The 21137-nt window shown below is 41.9% G+C and overlaps 1 protein-coding gene across 1 annotated transcript in view; it reads left to right on the forward strand.

Moving 5' to 3' along the window:
- The first annotated feature begins 2903 nt into the window (after positions 1-2903).
- The window catches only part of LOC109900856 (intermediate conductance calcium-activated potassium channel protein 4), a 48601-nt gene continuing 30367 nt past the window's right edge, over positions 2904-21137 (forward strand). The window contains exons 1-2 of the mRNA XM_020496719.2: positions 2904-3556; positions 9937-10032. Of these exons, the coding sequence (XP_020352308.1) occupies positions 3275-3556; positions 9937-10032 (378 nt within the window). The 5' untranslated portion in view covers positions 2904-3274. The remainder of the gene's footprint in view (positions 3557-9936; positions 10033-21137) is intronic.

Raw genomic sequence — 21137 nt, forward strand, 5'->3', positions numbered from 1 at the left:
AACAAATCCAAATATATTTTATATTCTTCAAAGTAGCCACCCTTTGCCTTGATGACAGCTTTGCACACCTTTGCACACCCATGGCATTCTCTCAACCAGCTTCACCTGGAATGATTTTCCATTGTCCTGTTGAAAAACAAATGATAGTCCCACTAAGCGCAAACCAGATGGGATGGCATATTGCTGCAAAATGCTGTGGTAGCCATGCTGGTTAAGTGTGCCTTGAATTCTAAATAAGTCACTGACCGTGTCACCAGTAAAGCACCCCCATACCATCACACCTCCTTCTCCATGCTTCACGGCGGGAACTACACATGCAGAGATCATTGGTTCACCTACTCTGCGTCTCACAAAGACACGGGTGTGCAACCCAAATCTCAAATTAGGACTCATCAGACCAAAAGACATATTTCCACCAATCTAATGTCAATTGCTCATGTTTCTTGGCCCAAACAAGTCTCTTCTTCTTACTGGTGTCCTTTAGTAGTGGTTTCTTTGCAGCAATTCGATCATGAAGGCATGATTCACACAGTTTCCTCTGAACAGTTGATGTTGAGATGTGTCTGTTACTTGAACTCTGTGAAGCATTTATTTGGGCTGCAATTTCTGAGGCTGGTAACTCTAATGAACTAACTCTGGCTCTTCCTTTCCTGTGGCGAGCCTCATGAGAGCCAGTTTCATCAAGTGCTTGATGGTTTTTGCGACTGCACTTGAAGAAACTTTCAAAGTTCTTGAAATGTTCTGTGTTGACTGACCTTCATGTCTTAAAGTAATGATGGACTGTCGTTTCTCTTTGCTTATTTGAGCTGTTCTTGCCATAATATAGACTTGGTCTTTTACCAAATAAGGCTATTTTCTGTATGCCACCCCACCCATGTCACAACACAACTGATAGGCTCAAACGCATTAAGGACAAAAATTCCAGCAAAGCTGACACCAAGGCAAAGGGTGGCTACTTTGAAGAATCTGAAATATAAAATATATTTAGATTTTTTTTAACACTTTTATGGTTACTACATGATTCCATATGTGTTATTTTATAGTTTGATGTCTTCATTATTATTCTACAATGTAGAAAATAGTAAAAATAAAGAAAACCCTGGAATGAGTAGGTGTGTCCAAACTTTTGACTGGTACTGTACTTTGTATATATAGTGTACTCCGGACTCTGACATTGCTCGTCTTAATATTTCTATATTTCTTAATTCCATTCTTTTAGTTTTTAGATTTGTGTGTATTGTTGTGTATTGTTAGATATCACTGCACTGTTGGAGCTAGGAACACAAGCATTTCGCTACACCTGCAATAATGTTTGTGTATGGAGATTGCATGGCTGTGTGCTCAATTTTATACACCTGTCAGCAATGGGTGTTGCTTAAATAGCAGAATCCACTCATTTGAAGGGGTGTCCACATACTTTTGTATATATATATAGTGTACTATGTTGGCCTTGGGCCCAGTATTTATCAAATCAGTCTCCACCAATTAACCATAACCCTGTTTTCACAACCTCTCCCGGACACTGATACAGAGACCAGGTCAGGTCAGGTCGTGATACAGATACCAGGTCCGGTCCTGATACAGAGACCAGGTCAGGTCCAGTAGAAAGCCACTCTGAGGCGGTCATCCAGTCACTTAGAGCCGTGAGAGTAGTGACAATGTCGTCAGTAGCAGCCCAGCACAGGATACCTTGTCGGAAGGATCCGTGTGGGGTGAATGCGTCACATGGCCCAAGGTCATGACGCTGTTCCTCCCAGGCATAGAACCTAGGAAATGGGGTGAGAGATTGTGTACACTACACTATAGCTCAAGGATTTTTGAGGAATGTTACTTAGGTGTCTGGGGAAGGTGGGGGGCGGGGTAGTTATCTAAATGTCACTTATTGCATCAGTTTGTTGGGGAGAGATAAAGATCTCTAGAGTTTAGAGGTTGAGACATCTGAGACCAGTACAAAACAAAATACAACAATTACGAGGTGACGTCTACATTCCACGGGACGTTTATTAACAGTAAAATAATAACAGTGCCGTTTTATTCAAGAGAGACTGAAAATCCCTCTCATATAAATGTGGGTCTGACAATAAATAGTTGGCGACATACTGTATAACATTGTCCCTAAATATCAATAAACACCCTACTCCTTTGTCCACCAGAGGTTACCCTGGAGCTGTGAAAGTGTTGTTTGAGAATAGGCTCACCATGTCAATGCACAGGTAAATAACAACAGTACTAGTCTATAATGTGCTTTTTATTGGTGGCCTATGTGACAGCTTATTTGCAATTGATAATGCCAAAATTAATTAATTAATTCTAGAAGGCTACAGAATAGAATTTTGGGAGCACACAGTATTGTGGAATTTTTAAAACAATTTGTTTTCACAGGGATTGCTGGATTTAAAATATATATATTTTTTATCAGTACTGTAATTAATGGAACACATCACTGAAATGTGTTCCATCACCGGGATGTGTGTGAACAAGCTAAAATAGTTGTCCAACTGAATTGGTGATTGACCCTCACCATCTGAAATTACCATATTTGATCATCCTGTCATAAAACCCTTACATCCCGTATCTTATGCAATTACCAGCCTCTATAGTTATCCAATCCAACTACGTAAGTAGTTTTTTGGGGTATCTGTGCTTTACTTTAATACATTCCTAAAGAAAATAGCTTAAAAGACGGAATTTGAAATGATTTATACTTGTACTTTTCCTTTTGATAGTTAAGTACATTTTAGCAATTACATTTACTTTTGATACTTAAGTATATTTAGAACCAAATACTTTTAGACTTTATTAGTATTTTACTGGGTTACTTTACCTTTTACTTGAGTAACTTTCTATTAAGGTATTTATACTTTTACTCAAGTATGACAATTGGGTACTTTTTCCACCACTGCATGCACGCACGCACGCACACAGAGAGAGCGAGAAAGAGAGAGCGAGATACTTTTTTATGGCGCACTCTCATACAGTATATCCTCATAACCCTTGCAAATAAGAATAGCGCCCCAGTCAACTATCAGTGGTGAGCGTATCACATGCCGCTCGTGGAGGTGTTCGATGTTCGTGTTCAGGTGAGCTCATACAGTTAGTTATACAGTCCTTATGCCGCTACTTTCATGAGCCACGGAGAGGACCTGGGACACAGCTGGCCCATCGTGGTATACTTTCCCGCACTCCAGGGAAGAGCACGGACAGGGCAGAGGCGGGACAGTGAGAGGACGAGGCATCAGAGGACAACAACACGGAGAGCGGGCACCATCGCGATATGGAGATGACAACCCGCAATTTGCACCTCGACTCCAAAGTTGACAATTGCGATGGAGTGATCAACAGAAATGGCGGGGACATGACGGAGATATCTGTGCCTCTGTCCCACTCTGGGAAGCGTATGCCTCAAATCGAGGGGGGCAATCTTTATAGATTGCGAGATAGAAAAGTTTTATTGGAGAACAAAAAGTGTCTGTGCGCATGGGCTCTAGGCACCGCGCTGCTTGGGACACTGCTCATGATACTGCACGCGGAGCTGTGTCCGTTTATTTACCAACCGGTAAGTCATTTTGGTCACGTCACATTCCGTAAAATTCACTTTCAACTACCAACAAGACTGTTAAAATATAATCATGCTAACAAATTTATCAAGGAAAGCATAAGAAATCCCTGGCAATTAAAGTTGTTTGCTGTTGGTTTTCAGTTTCAGTGAAATAAAGTGGACCTACATTATAGTCTTGCAACTCTCAAGTTGAAAGAGAAGAACTGAAAGAGCTGTTTCTATTTAAAAATGATAAGATCAAGACAGTGAACTTAAAGTACAAGGCTTGCCTCAGAATGCTAACATTCAAAGTGGGTCAAAGACAGGTGTCAAACATATGCCACTATTGCCAAGTTGTACAGGCCATTATGGATATACAGAATATTCATCATTTCTCATCTCACATATTTTGATTAATCAAGAGACAAGTTATCATGTGCCATAAAAGTGATTTAGTCTAAGACACCTGTTGACCTGTCATAGCCACATGCCAGAGAGAGAGAGAGAGAGAGTAAAGTCAGTGGTAAATTGTATTTGGAAAGCTCACAATATATGATTCCCCTTAGAACAGCAAATGCCATCATGATTATCAAGTTACTGTTGAATAGGCTAGTGGTGAGAACACCAATGTTGTCCTTGTAATAAGTCAAATAAATCAGATTTATTTAATACAACTGAAACCTGCAGGAATCAACTGACCTACTGCTGGCCAAGCCACCACAGAAATTCATTGAATAGTAGCAACTATCTCAGGGAACCAGATATCCTGTGTATACCCCTAGTACTCTGACTAGGCTGCTCAAGAAAGAGAATCTGTCTGAGAATAGGTCACAGACCTACTGAACACTATTTGTGTTTTTTTTAATGAGTGAATGTCACCCCCCTTGTGTGAAGAATGAGTTTCAACCTCTGCATTGATAATTAACATGTTAAAGGGATACTTTGTGATTTTGGCAGAGGCCCGTTATCTACTTCCCCACAGTCAGATGAACTTGTGGATGTCATTTTTATGTCTCTGTGTCTAGTATGAAGGAAGTTGGATGTAGTTTCACGAGCAATGCTAACTAGCATTAGCGCAATGACTGGAAGGCTATGGGTAACTGCTAGCACGCTCTGGGGAAGTAGAAAGGGTCTCATTGCCAACATCTCAAAGTATCCCATTAACATGAAGAGGTCAGTCAGACGGACAGAAAACAGGTGCTGTTGATACAACATAAAGATCATGAATGCTATTATCAACCTACAGGTGCCCTGTAGTTCTACCACAAAGGCCTTGGATTAATCTATGTACAGAAATACTATATCCAGTCCATTCATAGGAAGAGAACGGAACGGCGTGTCTAATTGTTGTCGTAACCATTGCCTTGATTAACAGACCCGTTAAACAAGCATGACTTGCATCACAGAACAATAGCATAACCCACACCTGGGATTTGAACCCAGTGACCTTCTGATTATGAGCCCATTACCAGAACCACTGCTTGCTTGGTACTGCCGTCTCTTCACATCAACATACAGATTAGGGTGGATAACAACACCAGTCCACACAATCAAGCAGTTTTTAACTCCGTCCCACTGAAGTTCTAGAATATACGTGCCAGTTCCATAAGTAGAAAAGAGGCTCTCAGCAGCTCACCCATGATGCAACCAAATGTCAGAGCACCTTAACACTATAAGGTAGGTGTTTCCTACCCTGGTATACCAGCCTGACCATGGCACTCGCCATTTTTTTCAATTCACTTTCACTTATCAAGTGAAGTGAAAACAATGGAGTGAAACAATCGGTCAGCCTGGTTATACCTGCCTGGCCGTCCAGTGAAAGGAGATCCAATCTGAGGTCCCTATACTTTGAGGTAATTACAGCTAGATGAGCAAGCTATAGTCCCTGTCCAGCTGATCTAATTCCTTCATATAATGATCCCAAGGCAAGTGAAGTGAAAACTGCTGAGTGCAGCAGGCAGGCTGTTTAAATCAGGCTGATTTCAGGGAAAGGAGATCCAATCTGTTTGTTTGATTAATATGATTGTCATGATTGATCAAATATTGATTTCCAACTAGGCTGACACGCAGTGTTAGCCTGGGCCTGGAGGAAGTTGATTTTGGTAGTTCATGATTTTGGTAGTTCATGTTGCAAACAGCTCCATATGCTGATGTATCTGGCAATTACCCAGGCAGGCATTTCCATGCATCTTTCCCCTAAACATTATCTTGATTTTGAAAACCAATTGAGTTTGCCAAACTATTATTTTTGGAAATGCATAAGTTGTATCAAAACTCAAAATAACATAGGCTACATGATGAGTGAGATAACTGGATGCTCAGAAATAGCTAGAAGATTGGTATACCCTCTCTGTATGACAGTGTATTTAAGGATACTTTTCCTTGGAAACCAGGTTATACAGGATGAGGAAAATGTGCTATTTGTGGTACTTTTTCCACATTGTATTTGTTTCCCTTCACAGCTAGTGTTTCTCAGGTTGCCCACGGTCATTTTGGATCTTTCCACATCATTTGTGTTTCATTAGAGTGTTTGAATAATGCAAGAGTTTCACCTCTCCTGGAGATGGGGGGGCTGGGCTGAGGCTGGGCTGATTGTCAAGGTCTTTGGGCCAGCATGCCAGACTGATATGACTGAGTGTGACCATCTAGTTAGTTACATCAGCTAATCTGCACTGTGTTTATCCAGAGTTAAATGGCGTCAGGTTTGACTGTGTGCCAAGAGGATGCGTTTCTATAGTAAAGCCGATACTACACCATCATGTTGTGACTGTAAAAACAAAACAAACAATGATTATTGATGTTATTAGCGACGGCCTAGCAACTATTTGGGTGTGCCATTGTCACGGAACACAGCACACAGAGGACATTGTTGCAAATTAACTAGACCTTATCAAAAGTGACCAACAGAAGAGGTTTTTCTTTCTTTTAATAATTAATTCTGAATTATGATGAATATTTCAGGCTCTACTCACATCCTCTACTCACAGCTTCTGTCTGAAGGCTGATGGGATGGATTCTGGCCTGCATTGGTCTTGGGTGGCCTTCCTGTCTGTCCAAGGCCTAGATAAACAACGGTGTTAGAGTTACTATAAATTAGGTCGTTTCAAAAAGGCTTGAAATTACTCTTTCCAAAGGGAAAATATTCCAAAACAAATTTAGACACTCAGAGCTGTGGTCTCCATGTGATAGGTCTAATAATGTAGTCAAATTAACGTTACGCTGATGTGGAGTCCAATTAGGCTTGGGATAAAATTAGACATGATGCAGATGCTACAAGTGAAATTGTGGAAAACAATCAAAGTTGCCAACGCACGTCACACCACCTCTCTGCGTTGAAGTTTCCCTAGCGTTGTCTGAAAATGTGCAATTATAACTTTTAGACTGTAAACTCCAACCACCCATCATTAAATGAACTCCCCGTTAAAACTTTCATCGAGGTTACATCAGTTGCCTGCGTGGACGCCATGGCAATAAACAGCACAACTCTTATCACTCAGCCTACTTAGCCTACTGTCGAGACGATCGTTTCAAGTACAGTGAAGTCAAGTGATAGTTACTCACGGGGTTAATTATTAAGACACTCAGCCTACTTAGCCTACTGTGGAGACGATCGTTTCAAGTACAGTGAAGTCAAGTGATAGTTACTCACGGGGTTAATTATTAAGACACTCAGGCTACTTATCAGATGTGTTGACATATCATTGCATAATTTGCAGGAAGTAGTATGCCCACGCTGATGGTCTGCTAATACAGGACTAGTAAAGGCCCAGTGCACTACTTTTGTGAAAATATTTAAACTAAATCTATTTGTATTTGAGGGTTTACCAGCATTTGAAACTTGAGTCTGATAATTATCTGTACAAAACAGTTAATCTGATAATACTGTACTTGTGGAGTATAAAAATACTTGTTTGATATATGTTTTCCATTTTCTTGAAATACTTTGCAAATGCAACTTATTTCTATGTGTAAATTGAACCAGTCTATTCATTCCTTTTACCTCTCAGTAGATCTTAACCAGAGCAATTTATAGTAGTGAATGCATACAGGTGCAGCAGTAGCCTAGTGGTTAGAGCATTGGGCCAGTAACCAAAAGGTTGCTAGATTGAATCCCAAAGCTGACAAGGTACAAATCTGTCGTTCTGCCCCTGAACGAGGCAGTTAACCCACTGTTCCTAGGCTGTCATTGTAAATAAGAATTTGTTCTTAACTGACTTGACTAGTTTAAAAAAAGTGTAATTTCATACAGGTCCCCTGTGGGAATTGAAATTCACAACACTAGTGTTGTGAGTTCAACAACTAAGCCACATCATCATAAACCACTTGATGTCTCAATGTACTGTATTGCACTTTGTTTTTCTTTATGGTGATAGAAATATTTGAAGACAGACTTTCTGGATTCTATTAGAATGACAATCGCTGAGAAAAAGACAGGGCAACAACTCTTACAATTACAACCATTGAATCCTGCAAGAAACTGTTCTTTTTCCCAATGGTTTACACACTAAAATTGGAACTTGAAACGCAATCACCGAAACCTGAAACTCGTGTACTAAATCCCAAAACCAATTCTGCAAAATTGCAAGCACAATTCCTGCTTTACACTCAGTTTTAAATTCTATATCACACTTTTTGCAAAACACTACACACAGATCTCTACACTAGGCACAACATTCAAAATTAAAATCTCATTAGTCCCTTTGGAAAGCAACGTCAATCACAATGCCAAGCTCTATAAACCAATTGGCAACTGTATTTCATTTGTGTGTATTTATTTATGTATATTTGAGTAGGTTTACATTGCTGTATACATTACTGGAACAATCTTTTACAACCGGCTTAGTTGTTGAACTCACAACACTGATGAGATATTCATAGTAGTGTTTTGTGTTGAGCACATCAGTCTGTTGTTGGTTGGTAGACAGATCTATTCATATGACGCGTGTGTCTGTCATTGTGATGCAGAAAAACATTTTGGAAAGAGATAAAACCATTTTGAATGCAGTGTTTGTTTTTGCCAGATATTTGTAGAGTTTTGCATTTTGTGTTTGTGGTTTTGTGTTTAGAGTTTTGGGAAAATGGTCCAAAGATTCAGCAAACAGCAAAGTGTGTAAACAACTGTGGAAAACCATAATTATACAACTACCTTTTTTGACAAAGTGGAGATACTGAAAAAAAAATGTATGCCCATGCTACAGATGTCTATATCGGCCCAGTGCACTCCTTTTGTGCTAATATATAGTTTTTGGTTTTCAAATTGTATTTTTTATTTGTATTAATATACGTTTTTTAAATTCTGATTTTTCAGGGGCTGCTGCAACACCCTCAGCACCCCCACTTCCAGCGGCTATGCTCATTGCTACAGAAGACAAATCCTGTTCCCTTTTCTTTCATCTAACTAAATGTACCATGATCTTTAGGTTTTGCTGCAGTCCAGGGTAAAGTTGATAAACTAATTTAGGAATCTTGGATAGCATGTCACCTCTCACCTGGTTAGTGACTTACATTTTTAGAGTTCATTTGCTGCAATTTTACACATTTTGCCAGAGGGCAGAGAGAATATTTACCAATTTTATAACTGATTTCATGGAATTCTACAAATTCTGCTATAGGGAGGAGAGAAATGTTTGTAGTGTTTTGCACTGACTTATGCCATGTTAATATGATATCTGAGTGAGAGCGAGTTTACTAGTTTACATAGCTGTCTAGACCAATATAGAAAAAGTTAGCTGACGTGCTAATTGAGTGAGTCTCAGTGACTGACATAACAGTAGAAAAACTGTTTATACACAACCAAATTTTGATTGCACCTTGTGTATTGTGTACCTTGTGTACCTTGCACCAAATTGCACCTTGTGTATTCTACTATTCTATCTCTCAACAGTAAGTTGAGACCCTGACTACGTTCCTAAAATAACCAATAAACAAAAAATTATACTTATTTTGGGTCGGGGCACCCTAGTAGGCGCGGGGCCCTAAGCGTTTGCTTATGTCGCTTAGTGGCTAGGGCCGGCTCTGCTAGTTTATAAAGATCGTTTTAATGCATCAGCTAAGAGCTCTGTAGGCCTACACTCATCTTATTTGGTTGCGCGACCTGGTGGTTCACTTGAAGTCAATACTTCATATCATGCCAGGTCAATATGCCTACTTGATCTAATGCCACCCAAGTGTGTGCGTGCGTTCACGAGTGTGCATGTGCATCACACACATTATAAAGTTGTCACCAAATCAGTGTGCGTGACCAGCGGAGACTGAAGGTCAGAGCATTCCACTAACACTAAACACACTGCTACTGGAAAACGCCAAACGGAAAGGAATCGAAAACAGAAGCACTGGTGGAATAACTTTAAACCTCCCTTTAATGTCTTTAACTTGTCTGTCCTCCTCTTTCTCCCCAGGGCTCCCGCTATGCCTTTATCATCAACTGCTCCATCAGCATATCCACTGGGTGTCTTCTGATTCTCATCGTAGCCTTCCATTATAAGGACATTAGGGTGAGTGTGTGTTGTCTCTGACCTCTGATTCCATTGTTGACTGTGCAGCCCAGCTCTCTATCACTGGAAATAACTGTGTTAGTTACTCTTTGAACATAGGAGTTGAAGGCAGGGGTTACATTAAATCACTAATTGTTAAAGGTAAGCAGGATTAGGCGGCCACCTGTAGCATACAGGCTAGAGATAACAAGTATGATAATGTAATCAGACAGACACTATTTACATCATGCAGGTTTTTCCGATCAAATAGCCTAACCTAAATGGCGCTCAATCAAATTAACAAACAACATATCCTAAAAACAGGAGAGGTCAAAGTAAAATGGACAATATGGAATGTACAATCACAAATGTTGTCCAGGAGTTTCACCTCATTGTCATGATCAGTGGTTTCAAGTTTGTATCGGTCCATTTTTGACAAGCTGATCATAGCGAAAAATAAAATACTTTTCCTGCTGTGTAAACACATTGCAAATAGGCTTGAGATAACTCCTAATAAAGTTGGGTATCTGATATTCAGAGCTTACAGTTTTTTATATCGCTTACACACTAAAAGTGGTAGTTGAGGCACACTCAGTGAAACTATTAACTCATGTACTACCTAATCTTCAGACCAAGTCTGCAAAACTGCAAGCACATTATCTGCTTTACAATCAGTTTGCAATTGTAAAACACACTTTTTACAAAACACTAAACACAGTTCTCAACATTAGACACATCATTCAAAACCAACAGGTCTTGTGTTTTGTTTGGAAAACACTGCCATTCCAAATGCCACACTCATTTACCGATTACCTGCACCCAGGAAAACACTTATAGCTAATTTCTTCACTTATAAATCAGAGCTTGAGCACTATAAATAGGCTTCAGGTTGGCTTTCTTGGTTTGGACATCAATGGAGGCCAATTTTGGAGAGAGAGTATTTGTTTTGTCTGTTACTGTTCATCCTGAAATCTGGATGAAAATACAATGTTTTGAGAAAGAAATACATTTGATCCCCCCCCCCCCTTGCATTCCTGTTTATTGTGCAAATACTGAATATACTGAATATGTATACATACTGTATATATTTGTGCACATACATGTACGCGTAAGTGCTATGACAAACTCCCGTGGATTCCACCGCACACTGAACATGCAAAAGACACAAGATTGTATTGTTTTACATTTTTCACATCCGTGTGTAATAGAGCAAATCATTTGATGGTTTGTGTGTAGAGTTTTGATGCATAAACACTATTTTGAGAAAAGTTTAAATAGTTTTGAATGAAGTGTTTAGTTTTGCAAGAGATGTGTGACGTTTTGCATGTTGTGTGTGTGTTTTGGGGTTTTGTGGGTAGAGTCTAGAGAAAGGAGCCATAGTTTCAGAAATCATGTGTAAGCAATTGTCAAAAACTGTAAATAACCAAATTGATTAGTCACAGGATTCAGGACTAATACAGCCAATGCAATGGCCTGTTTTACAAACGGTGGGCCTACCACATGGATGGGCATTCATAAAATTCCATTGCTGGCCGACATTCTAGGCTACATCCCAGTAAGCACAAGCCGACGTCTTTTGGATGTCTTTTTTTGGTCCTGTCCGGATGTCTTTTTGGGGTGTTTTACAAATGGTAAGCTTACCACATAGATTGGCATTCATACAATAACATTTCAGGCAACACTGTTGGCTACACCTTAGTAAGCTCAGCTCGACGCCTTTAGGACATCTTTTTGGTGCAGATCCTGCCGGCCGTGATTTCCACATCCACGGACACTGGTTTTTGGTGCAGTCCGGACCAAATCTAAACCAATCATACACGTCTATGTTTGATTCAGATTTTGTATGGTCTGGACCAGCCTTAATTTGGCCCAAACATAGACATCTATAAAATCATTTTTCAACTTTCATTCAGAACCTAAAATTAACCTGATTTCAAAATACATATTTTTGAACGTCCGGAAAATATGCCTTTTCAACGACCTGGAAAATATTTATTTTAAACATATGGTAAATACCTCTTTAACTTTCATTCAGAACCTAAATTAAACCTAACTTCAACATCTGGAAAATACGTCTTTTAGACGTCTTTTCATCATCATTTTGCTTACTGGGATTATTCTAGTTTTGTGGGGAGGCTGCATTTTTTCATTTGCCATTAGTGTTTTTTGTTTTACATACTTCTTATTTGATCTGGAAGTGAATTGCTCAAATTTTGTGGCTGTCCTACCAACCCCACTTTGATAACATTCAGCTGTTGGTTTGTTCATTGATTGGTCACAAAAAACTCAGATGCTGATTTGCCATGATGATATCTTGATTACACACACAGACTGTCAGCAGGACATCTTAGTAAATAACCATGCGGTGGCATACACACACTCACATGCACGTTCCCCCTGATGAGACTCGAATCCATGGAGACCTGTACAGTTCTCTGGTCGTCTAATTTTCATCCTTTCTCTGTAATACCTTGTCAATGCACAAGGTGTCAGGACTTTAGTGAAGATACTGAAATTCAATATGTTAATATCCTTACTGCTTAGTATAGAAGTCAACAAGGTACTATATGATAAACAGGTTAGTGCAAGGTGTGAAGACTGTGCAGAAGTAGATATATTTTATGTACCACTCAGTGCAGTATATGATTACACATGATTTCTGAAACTATGGCTCCTTTTCTCTAGACTCTACCCACAAAACCCCAAAACACACAACATGCAAAACGTCACACATCTCTTGTAAAACTAAACACTTCATTCAAAACTATTTTAACTTTTCTCAAATGGTGTTTTAGCATCAAAACTCTTCCACAAAACATTAAATGATTATATCTTATACAAGCCAAATACACATGGATGTGAAAAATGTAAAACACTACAATCTTGTGTCTTTTGCATGTTCAGTGTGCAGTGGAGTCCACCGCAGTTTGTCATAGCACTCACACGTACATGTATGTGCACAAATATATACAGTATGTATGCATATTCAGTATATATTTGCACTATAAACAGAAATGCAAGAGGGGGAAAATACAATTGATTTACTTCACAAAACATTTTATTTTCATCCAGATTTCGGGATGAACAGTAAAACGGGATGAACAGACAAAACAAATACAGTAGAAGATAAACAAATAGGCTTGTCCTTGTCCTCATCCTCGTCCTTGTCCTCTTCCTCCTCCTCCTCCTCCTCCTCCTCCTTATCCTCGTCCCCCTCTTACTCTCACTCCTCTTCCTCTAACTCTCTCTCCAAAATTGGAAAATGGACAGAGAAAAACGAACCCAGCTGATATTTCCTCATATCACAGGTCACCTAAAACATCCCCCTCTTAATTATCATGTGAGCATCGTTCAGGACGGTGTGCAGGCGGAGAGAGTGATATGTGGCTGGGATCCCCAGGCACGAGTAAACACACATTCCCAGGGTTATGGGCTGTCAATATCATCACCTGTCTCTACATTATCCCCAACCCTAAGCCTCTTCCCAGCTCCCATTCCCATTGGGTTCCGATGGCCCTGCTTGTACAGTGGCAGGCCTAACTGCTGGCTTGGATACATTCCAGTATGAGTAGCACTTACTCCCTCCCCTTTCAGTTACATATAAAGACCCCTCTTCATTGGTGGCAGGTCATTTGCATTACCAGAGGGCCTCATTTCATTCTGCTGTGTGCGACATACTTTTAATGAGGCTCACAGGTGCGTAGTGTTTACACACAGGAATTGAAAATGTGTAATTCTTTGTACATCTTCAACATGTTCCAAGCAAATTGCATTTGATTACCGGTATATACTGTATAACTAAAATGTACAAATAAGAACAAGACTTTCTTATTGTAAAAATGTAGGGTTAGGATTGGTTGGTAATGGACTGTATTTTTACGTTGGCTTGCTGGTGGTTTGGGTGTGGGCTACCCAGGTGGTGTGTCTGTGAGAACACATGAGATGGAGGTACAGTTGCATTTCTATAAACGTTTCCAAAGATAAAAGACAAGGAAAATAACTTGCACCAAAAAAGAACATGAAATGAATTGTAATGTTTATCAGACTGCCACATGGATTAGCCATAGATTAATAACATTTCCGAACACTTCCGCCCAAATACGCGAAGAGTATGGTGGACCAATGCATCAAACTTGGCCTTCGTTAGCCAATACAGAGAAACTCACAGCGCGCAGGCATTCAGCTTAATCTACCAACCAATCATCTCCCACAACAACTTCCCCCTAACCCTCCCGCTTACACTAGCACATCACAACCACAGAGCCACGCCTCGCAGTAGTGTGATTCACAAAAATTAAATGATGGCAAATACTTTACTCAGTCGGTGAATCCTATAGAATTCTATGGTCACTCCCACTAAGGCCACCTTTGAGTGGTTGATATACAAAGCTTATATGCGCTTTTGTTGACTCGATGGCCACTGGTGGAGGTGTTGACTCGATGGCCACTGGTGAAGGTGTTGACTCGATGGCCACTGGTGGTGTTGACTCGATGGCCACTGGTGGAGGTGTTGACTCGATGGCCACTGGTGGAGGTGTTGTCTCGATGGCCACTGGTGGTGTTGACTCGATGGCCATTAGTGGAGGTGTTGACTCGATGGCCATTAGTGGAGGTGTTGACTCGATGGCCACTGGTGGAGGTGTTGACTCGATGGCCATTAGTGGAGGTGTTGACTCGATGGCCATTAGTGGAGGTGTTGACTCGATGGCCATTAGTGGAGGTGTTGACTCGATGGCCATTAGTGGAGGTGTTGACTCGATGGCCACTGGAGAGTCTGTGATCATTCTGAGATACGTCATTTCCGGTCACAACTTGCAGACTTGTTTTCGAGTTGCTGTGCGTTTTGTTGCCAACCTATTTTGCTACCTGACAACTTTACGGTTTTTACTTTTTAATTACCGTTTATATTTTTGTTTTTTTTCCCTCAACTTTTTCACTCCGGACGCTTTATCTGGACACGATTCGTCAGGACCTGCAACAGCCGAAGCTAAGTAGTAACATTAACATGGTGCCTTCTAATTGCAGTCGCTGTACTCGCCTTACGGCGAGGATAGCTGTGCTGCAAGCCCAGCTTCAGACGCAATCGTTAGGCAAGGGTAATTTCAGTGTAGGAAAGGATGAAACAGCGTCTGTGCCACCAGTAAGTACAGATAGTAGTATAAATCCCCTGGCACAGTCCCCGCAGCCAGACAACTTTCTCACGGTTTCTGGAAGGAAATGCTGTAGGAACGCTCAACCGGTGTCGCTCATTCAGCCGACAGAAACTTTCAACCGGTTTTTCCCATTAAGCAGCGAGTCGGAGTCAGAGGCCGAGTCTTCTCTGGTCTTTACTCATCTCGTTACGGGGTCTGAGACGCCGAAGCTTCCCACCATTAGCTCTGACAAATTGAAAACTCTAGTCATTGGCGACTCCATTACCCACAGTATTAGACTTAAAACGAATCATCCAGCGATCATACACTGTTTACCAGGGGGCAGGGCTACCGACGTTAAGGCTAATCTGAAGATGGTGCTGGCTAAAGCTAAAACTGGTGAGTGTAGAGAGTATAGAGATATTGTTATCCACGTCGGCACCAACGATGTTAGGATGAAACAGTCAGAGATCACCAAGCGCAACATAGCTTCTGCGTGTAAATCAGCTAGAAAGATGTGTCGGCATCGAGTAATTGTCTCTGGCCCCCTAGGGGGAGTTAGGGGGAGTGATGAGCTCTACAGCAGAGTCTCACAACTCAATCGCTGGTTGAAAACTGTTTTCTGCCCCTCCCAAAAGATAGAATTTGTAGATAATTGGCCCTCTTTCTGGGACTCACCCACAAACAGGACCAAGCCTGACCTGCTGAGGAGTGACGGACTCCATCCTAGCTAGAGGGGTGCTCACATCTTATCTACCAACATAGACAGGGCTCTAACTCCTCTAGCTCCACAATGAAATAGGGTGTAGGCCAGGCAGCAGGCTGTTAGCCAGCCTGCCAGCATAGCGGAGTCTGCCACTAGCATAGTCAGTGTAGTCAGCTCAGCTATCACCATTGAGACCGTGTCTGTGCCTCGACCTGGGACCTGGGCAAAACTAAACATGGCGGTGTTCGCCTTAGCAATCTCACTAGGATAAAGACCACCTCCATTCCTGTCAGTATTGAAAGAGATCATGATACCTCACATCTCAAAATAGGGCTACTTAATGTTAGATCCCTTACTTCAAAGGCAATTATAGTCAATGAACTAATCACTGATCATAATCTTGATGTGATTGTCCTGACTGAAACATGGCTTAAGCCTGATGAATTTACTGTGTTAAATGAGGCCTCACCTCCTGGCTACACTAGTGACCATATCCCCCGTGCATCCCGCAAAGGCAGAGGTGTTGCTAACATTTACGATAGCAAATTTCAATTTACAAAAAAAAATATTTAAAAAAATGACGTTTTCGTCTTTTGAGCTTCTAGTCATTAAATCTATGCAGCCTACTCAATCACTTTTTATAGCTACTGTTTACAGGCCTCCTGGGCCATATACAGCGTTCCTCACTGAGTTCCATGAATTCCTATCGGACCTTGTAGTCATAGCAGATAATATTCTAATCTTTGGTGACTTTAATATTCACATGGAAAAGTCCACAGACCCACTCCAAAAGGCTTTCGGAGCCATCATCGACTCAGTGGGTTTTGTCCAACATGTCTCTGGACCCACTCACTGTCACAGTCATACGCTGGACCTAGTTTTGTCCCATGGAATAAATGTTGTGGATCTGAATGTTTTTCCTCATAATCCTGGACTATCGGACCACCATTTTATTACGTTTGCAATTGCAACAAATAATCTGCTCAGACCCCAACCAAGGAACATCAAAAGTCGTGCTATATATTCACAGACTACACAAAGATTCCTTGATGTCCTTCCAGATTCCCTCTGTCTACCCAAGGACGCCAGAGGACAAAAATCAGTTAACCACCTAACTGAGGAACTCAATTTAACCTTGTGCAATACCCTAGATGCAGTTGCACCCCTAAAAACTAAAAACATTTCTCATAAGAAACTAGCTCCCTGGTACACAGAAAATACCCGAGCTCTGAAGCAAGCTTCCAGAAAATTGGAACGGAAATGGCGCCACACAAAACTGGAAGTCTTCCGACTAGCTTGGAAAGACGGTACCGTGCAGTACCGAAGAGCCCTTACTGCTGCTCGATCATCCTATTTTTCAAACTTAATTGAGGAAAATAAGAACAATCCGAAATTCCTTTTTGATACTGTCGCAAAGCTAACTAAAAAGCAGCATTCCCCAAGAGAGGATGACTTTCACGTTAGCAGTGATAAATTCATGAACTTCTTTGAGGAAAAGATTATGATTATTAGAAAGCAAATTACGGACTCCTCTTTAAATCTGCGTATTCCTTCAAAGCTCAGTTGTCCTGAATCTGCACAACTCTCCCAGGACCTAGGATCAAGAGAGACGCTCAAGTGTTTTAGTAATATATCTCTTGACACAATGATGAAAATAATCATGGCCTCTAAACCTTCAAGCTGCATACTGGACCCTATTCCAACTAAACTACTGAAAGAGCTGCTTCCTGTGCTTGGCCCTCCTATGTTGAACATAATAAACGGCTCTCTATCCACCAAACTCACTAAACTCACTACCAAACTCACTAAAAGTGGCAGTAATAAAGCCTCTCTAGAAAAAGCCAAACCTTGATCCAGAAAATATAAAAAATTATCGGCCTATATCGAATCTTGCATTCCTCTCAAAATTTTTAGAAAAGGCTGTTGCGCAGCAACTTACTGCCTTCCTGAAGACAAACATATATACATATATATATATGTATATATGTAAATGCTTCAGTCTGGTTTTAGACCCCATCATAGCACTGAGACGGCACTTGTGAAGGTGGTAAATGACATTTTAATGGCATCGGACCGAGGCTCTGCATCTGTCCTCGTGCTCCTAGACCTTAGTGCTGCTTTTGATACCATCGATCACCACATTCTTTTGGAGAGATTGGAAACCCAAATTGGTCTACACGGACAAGTTCTGGCCTGGTTTAGATCTTATCTGTCGGAAAGATATCAGTTTGTCTCTGTGAATGGTTTGTCCTCTGACAAATCAACTGTAAATTTCGGTGTTCCTCAAGGTTCCGTTTTAGGACCACTATTGTTTTCACTATATATTTTACCTCTTGGGGACGTTATTCGAAAACATAATGTTAACTTTCACTGCTATGCGGATGACACACAGCTGTACATTTCAATGAAACATGGTGAAGCCCCAAAATTGCCCTTGCTAGAAGCATGTGTTTCAGACATAAGGAAGTGGATGGCTGCAAACTTTCTACTTTTAAACTCGGACAAAACAGAGATGCTTGTTCTAGGTCCCAAGAAACAAAGAGATCTTCTGTTGAATCTGACAATTAATCTTAATGGTTGTACAGTCGTCTCAAATAAAACTGTGAAGGACCTCGGCATTACTCGGCATTACTCTGGACCCTGGACCCTCTGGACCCCTCAAGACCATTTCAAGGACAGCTTTTTTCCATCTACGTAACATTGCAAAAATCAGAAACTTTCTGTCCAAAAATGATGCAGAAAAATTTATCCATGCTTTTGTCACTTCTAGGTTAGACTACTGCAATGCTCTACTTTCCGGCTACCCGGATAAAGCACTAAATAAACTTCAGTTGGTGCTAAATACGGCTGCTAGAATCCTGACTAGAACCAAAAAATGTGATCATATTACTCCAGTGCTAGCCTCTCTACACTGGCTTCCTGTCAAAGCAAGGGCTGATTTCAAGGTTTTACTGCTAACCTACAAAGCATTACATGGGCTTGCTCCTACCTATCTCTCTGATTTGGTCCTGCCGTACATACCTACACGTACGCTACAGTCACAAGACGCAGGCCTCCTAATTGTCCCTAGAATTTCTAAGCAAACAGCTGGAGGCAGGGCTTTCTCCTATAGAGCTCCATTTTATGGAACGGTCTGCCTACCCATGTCAGAGATGCAAACTCGGTCTCAACCTTTAAGTCTTTACTGAAGACTCATCTCTTCAGTGGGTCATATGATTGAGTGTAGTCTGGCCCAGGAGTGGGAAGATGAACGGAAAGGCTCTGGAGCAACGAACCACCCTTGCTGTCTCTGCCTGGCCGGTTCCCCTCTTTCCACTGGGATTCTCTGCCTCTAACCCTATTACAGGGGCTGAGTCACTGGCTTACTGGGGCTCTCTCATGCCGTCCCTGGAAGGGGTGCGTCACCTGAGTGGGTTGATTCACTGATGTGGTCATCCTGTCTGGGTTGGCGCCCCCCCCTTGGGTTGTGCCATGGCGGAGATCTTTGTGGGCTATACTCGGCCCTGTCTCAGGATGGTAAGTTGGTGGTTGAAGATACCTCTAGTGGTGTGGGGGCTGTGCTTTGGCAAAGTGGGTGGGGTTATATCCTTCCTGTTTGGCCCTGTCCGGGGGTGTCCTCGGATGGGTCCACAGTGTCTCGTGACCCCTCCTGTCTCAGCCTCCAGTATTTATGCTGCAGTAGTTTATGTGTCGGGTGGCTAGGGTCAGTTTGTTATATCTGGAGTACTTCTCCTGTCCTATTCGGTGTCCTGTGTGAATCTAAGTGTGCGTTCTCTAATTCTCTCCTTCTCTCTTTCGGAGGACCTGAGCCCGAACATGCTGATCATTTATGAACATTTGAACATCTTGGCCATGTTCTGTTATAATCTCCACCCGGCACAGCCAGAAGAGGACTGGCCACCCCACATATGCTCTCTCTAATTCTCTCTTTTTTTCTCTCTCTCGGAGGACCTGAGCCCTAGGACCATGCCCCAGGACTACCTGACATGATGACTCCTTGCTGTCCCCAGTCCATCTGACCGTGCTGCTGCTCCAGTTTCAACTGTTCTGCCTTATTATTATACGACCATGCTGGTCATTTATGAACATTTGAACATCTTGGCCATGTTCTGTTATAATCTCCACCCGGCACAGCCAGAAGAGGACTGGCCACCCCACATAGCCTGGTTCCTCTCTAGGTCTCTTCCTAGGTTTTGGCCTTTCTAGGGAGTTTTTCCTAGCCACCGTGCTTCTACACCTGCATTGCTTGCTGTTTGGGGTTTTAGGCTGGGTTTCTGTACAGCACTTTGAGATATCAGCTGATGTACGAATAGCTATATAAATACATTTCATTTGATTTGGTGGTGTTGACTCGATGGCCATCAGTGTAGGTGTTGACTCGATGGCCATTAGTGGAAGTGTTGACTCGATGGCCACTGGTGGTGTTGACTCGATGGCCATTAGTGGAGGTGTTGACTCGATGGCCATTAGTGGAGGTGTTGATTCGATGGCCACTGGTGGAGGTGTTGACTCGATGGCCACTGGTGGAGGTGTTGCTCGATGGCCACTGTCGGTGTTGACTCGATGGCCACTGGTGGAGGTGTTGACTCGATGGCCATTAGTGGAGGTGTTGTCTCGATGGCCACTGGTGGAGGTGTTGATTCGATGGCCATTAGTGGAGGTGTTGATTTGATGGCCACTGTTGGAGGTGTTGACTCGATGGCCACTGGTGGAGGTGTTGACTCGATAGCCATTGGTGGAGGTCTTGGCTTGATGGCCACTGGTGGAGGTGTTGGCCATTGTCCACAGGAACTGGAATGGGCCACCAGCCACAGTGTGAGGTTAGCTTGCCCCACTGGCCACTGGAGGTACTGTGTCTTCTGTGTTAGGGGGCACAGGGTTATCTTGTACGGGAGCCTGGCTGGTCCCTGGAACTGGAGCTAGGGTGACTCCATGGACTACTGCAGGCCTGACAAACTTGGCATTATTAAGTTAGATCTGAGACTGCACAAGGTACTGCAGTGGAGATGGAAGTTCTAGTCTGAAAGGGTACAGCAGTGAAAATGGAGTTGTAGTCTGAAAGGGTACTGCAGTTGGGATAGGAATGAAGGTGGAGCACAGGGCACTGGAGTTTAGTCTTGAGCTCATGTGAATAGGTAATAGTAGAGTTTTGGACAAATCCATTTCTGAAATGCGGCTTGGAGGGGCCTGGGATGGATGGTTTCTTTGTTTCCATATACTTGATTTGATGTGTAATCTCCCTCATTCTCTATCTGAAGATGAGCCCTCAGTCAGATGGGAATCTGTAC

Source organism: Oncorhynchus kisutch, linkage group LG2 (genome assembly GCF_002021735.2).
Source record: "Oncorhynchus kisutch isolate 150728-3 linkage group LG2, Okis_V2, whole genome shotgun sequence".
Lineage (NCBI taxonomy): Eukaryota > Metazoa > Chordata > Actinopteri > Salmoniformes > Salmonidae > Oncorhynchus > Oncorhynchus kisutch.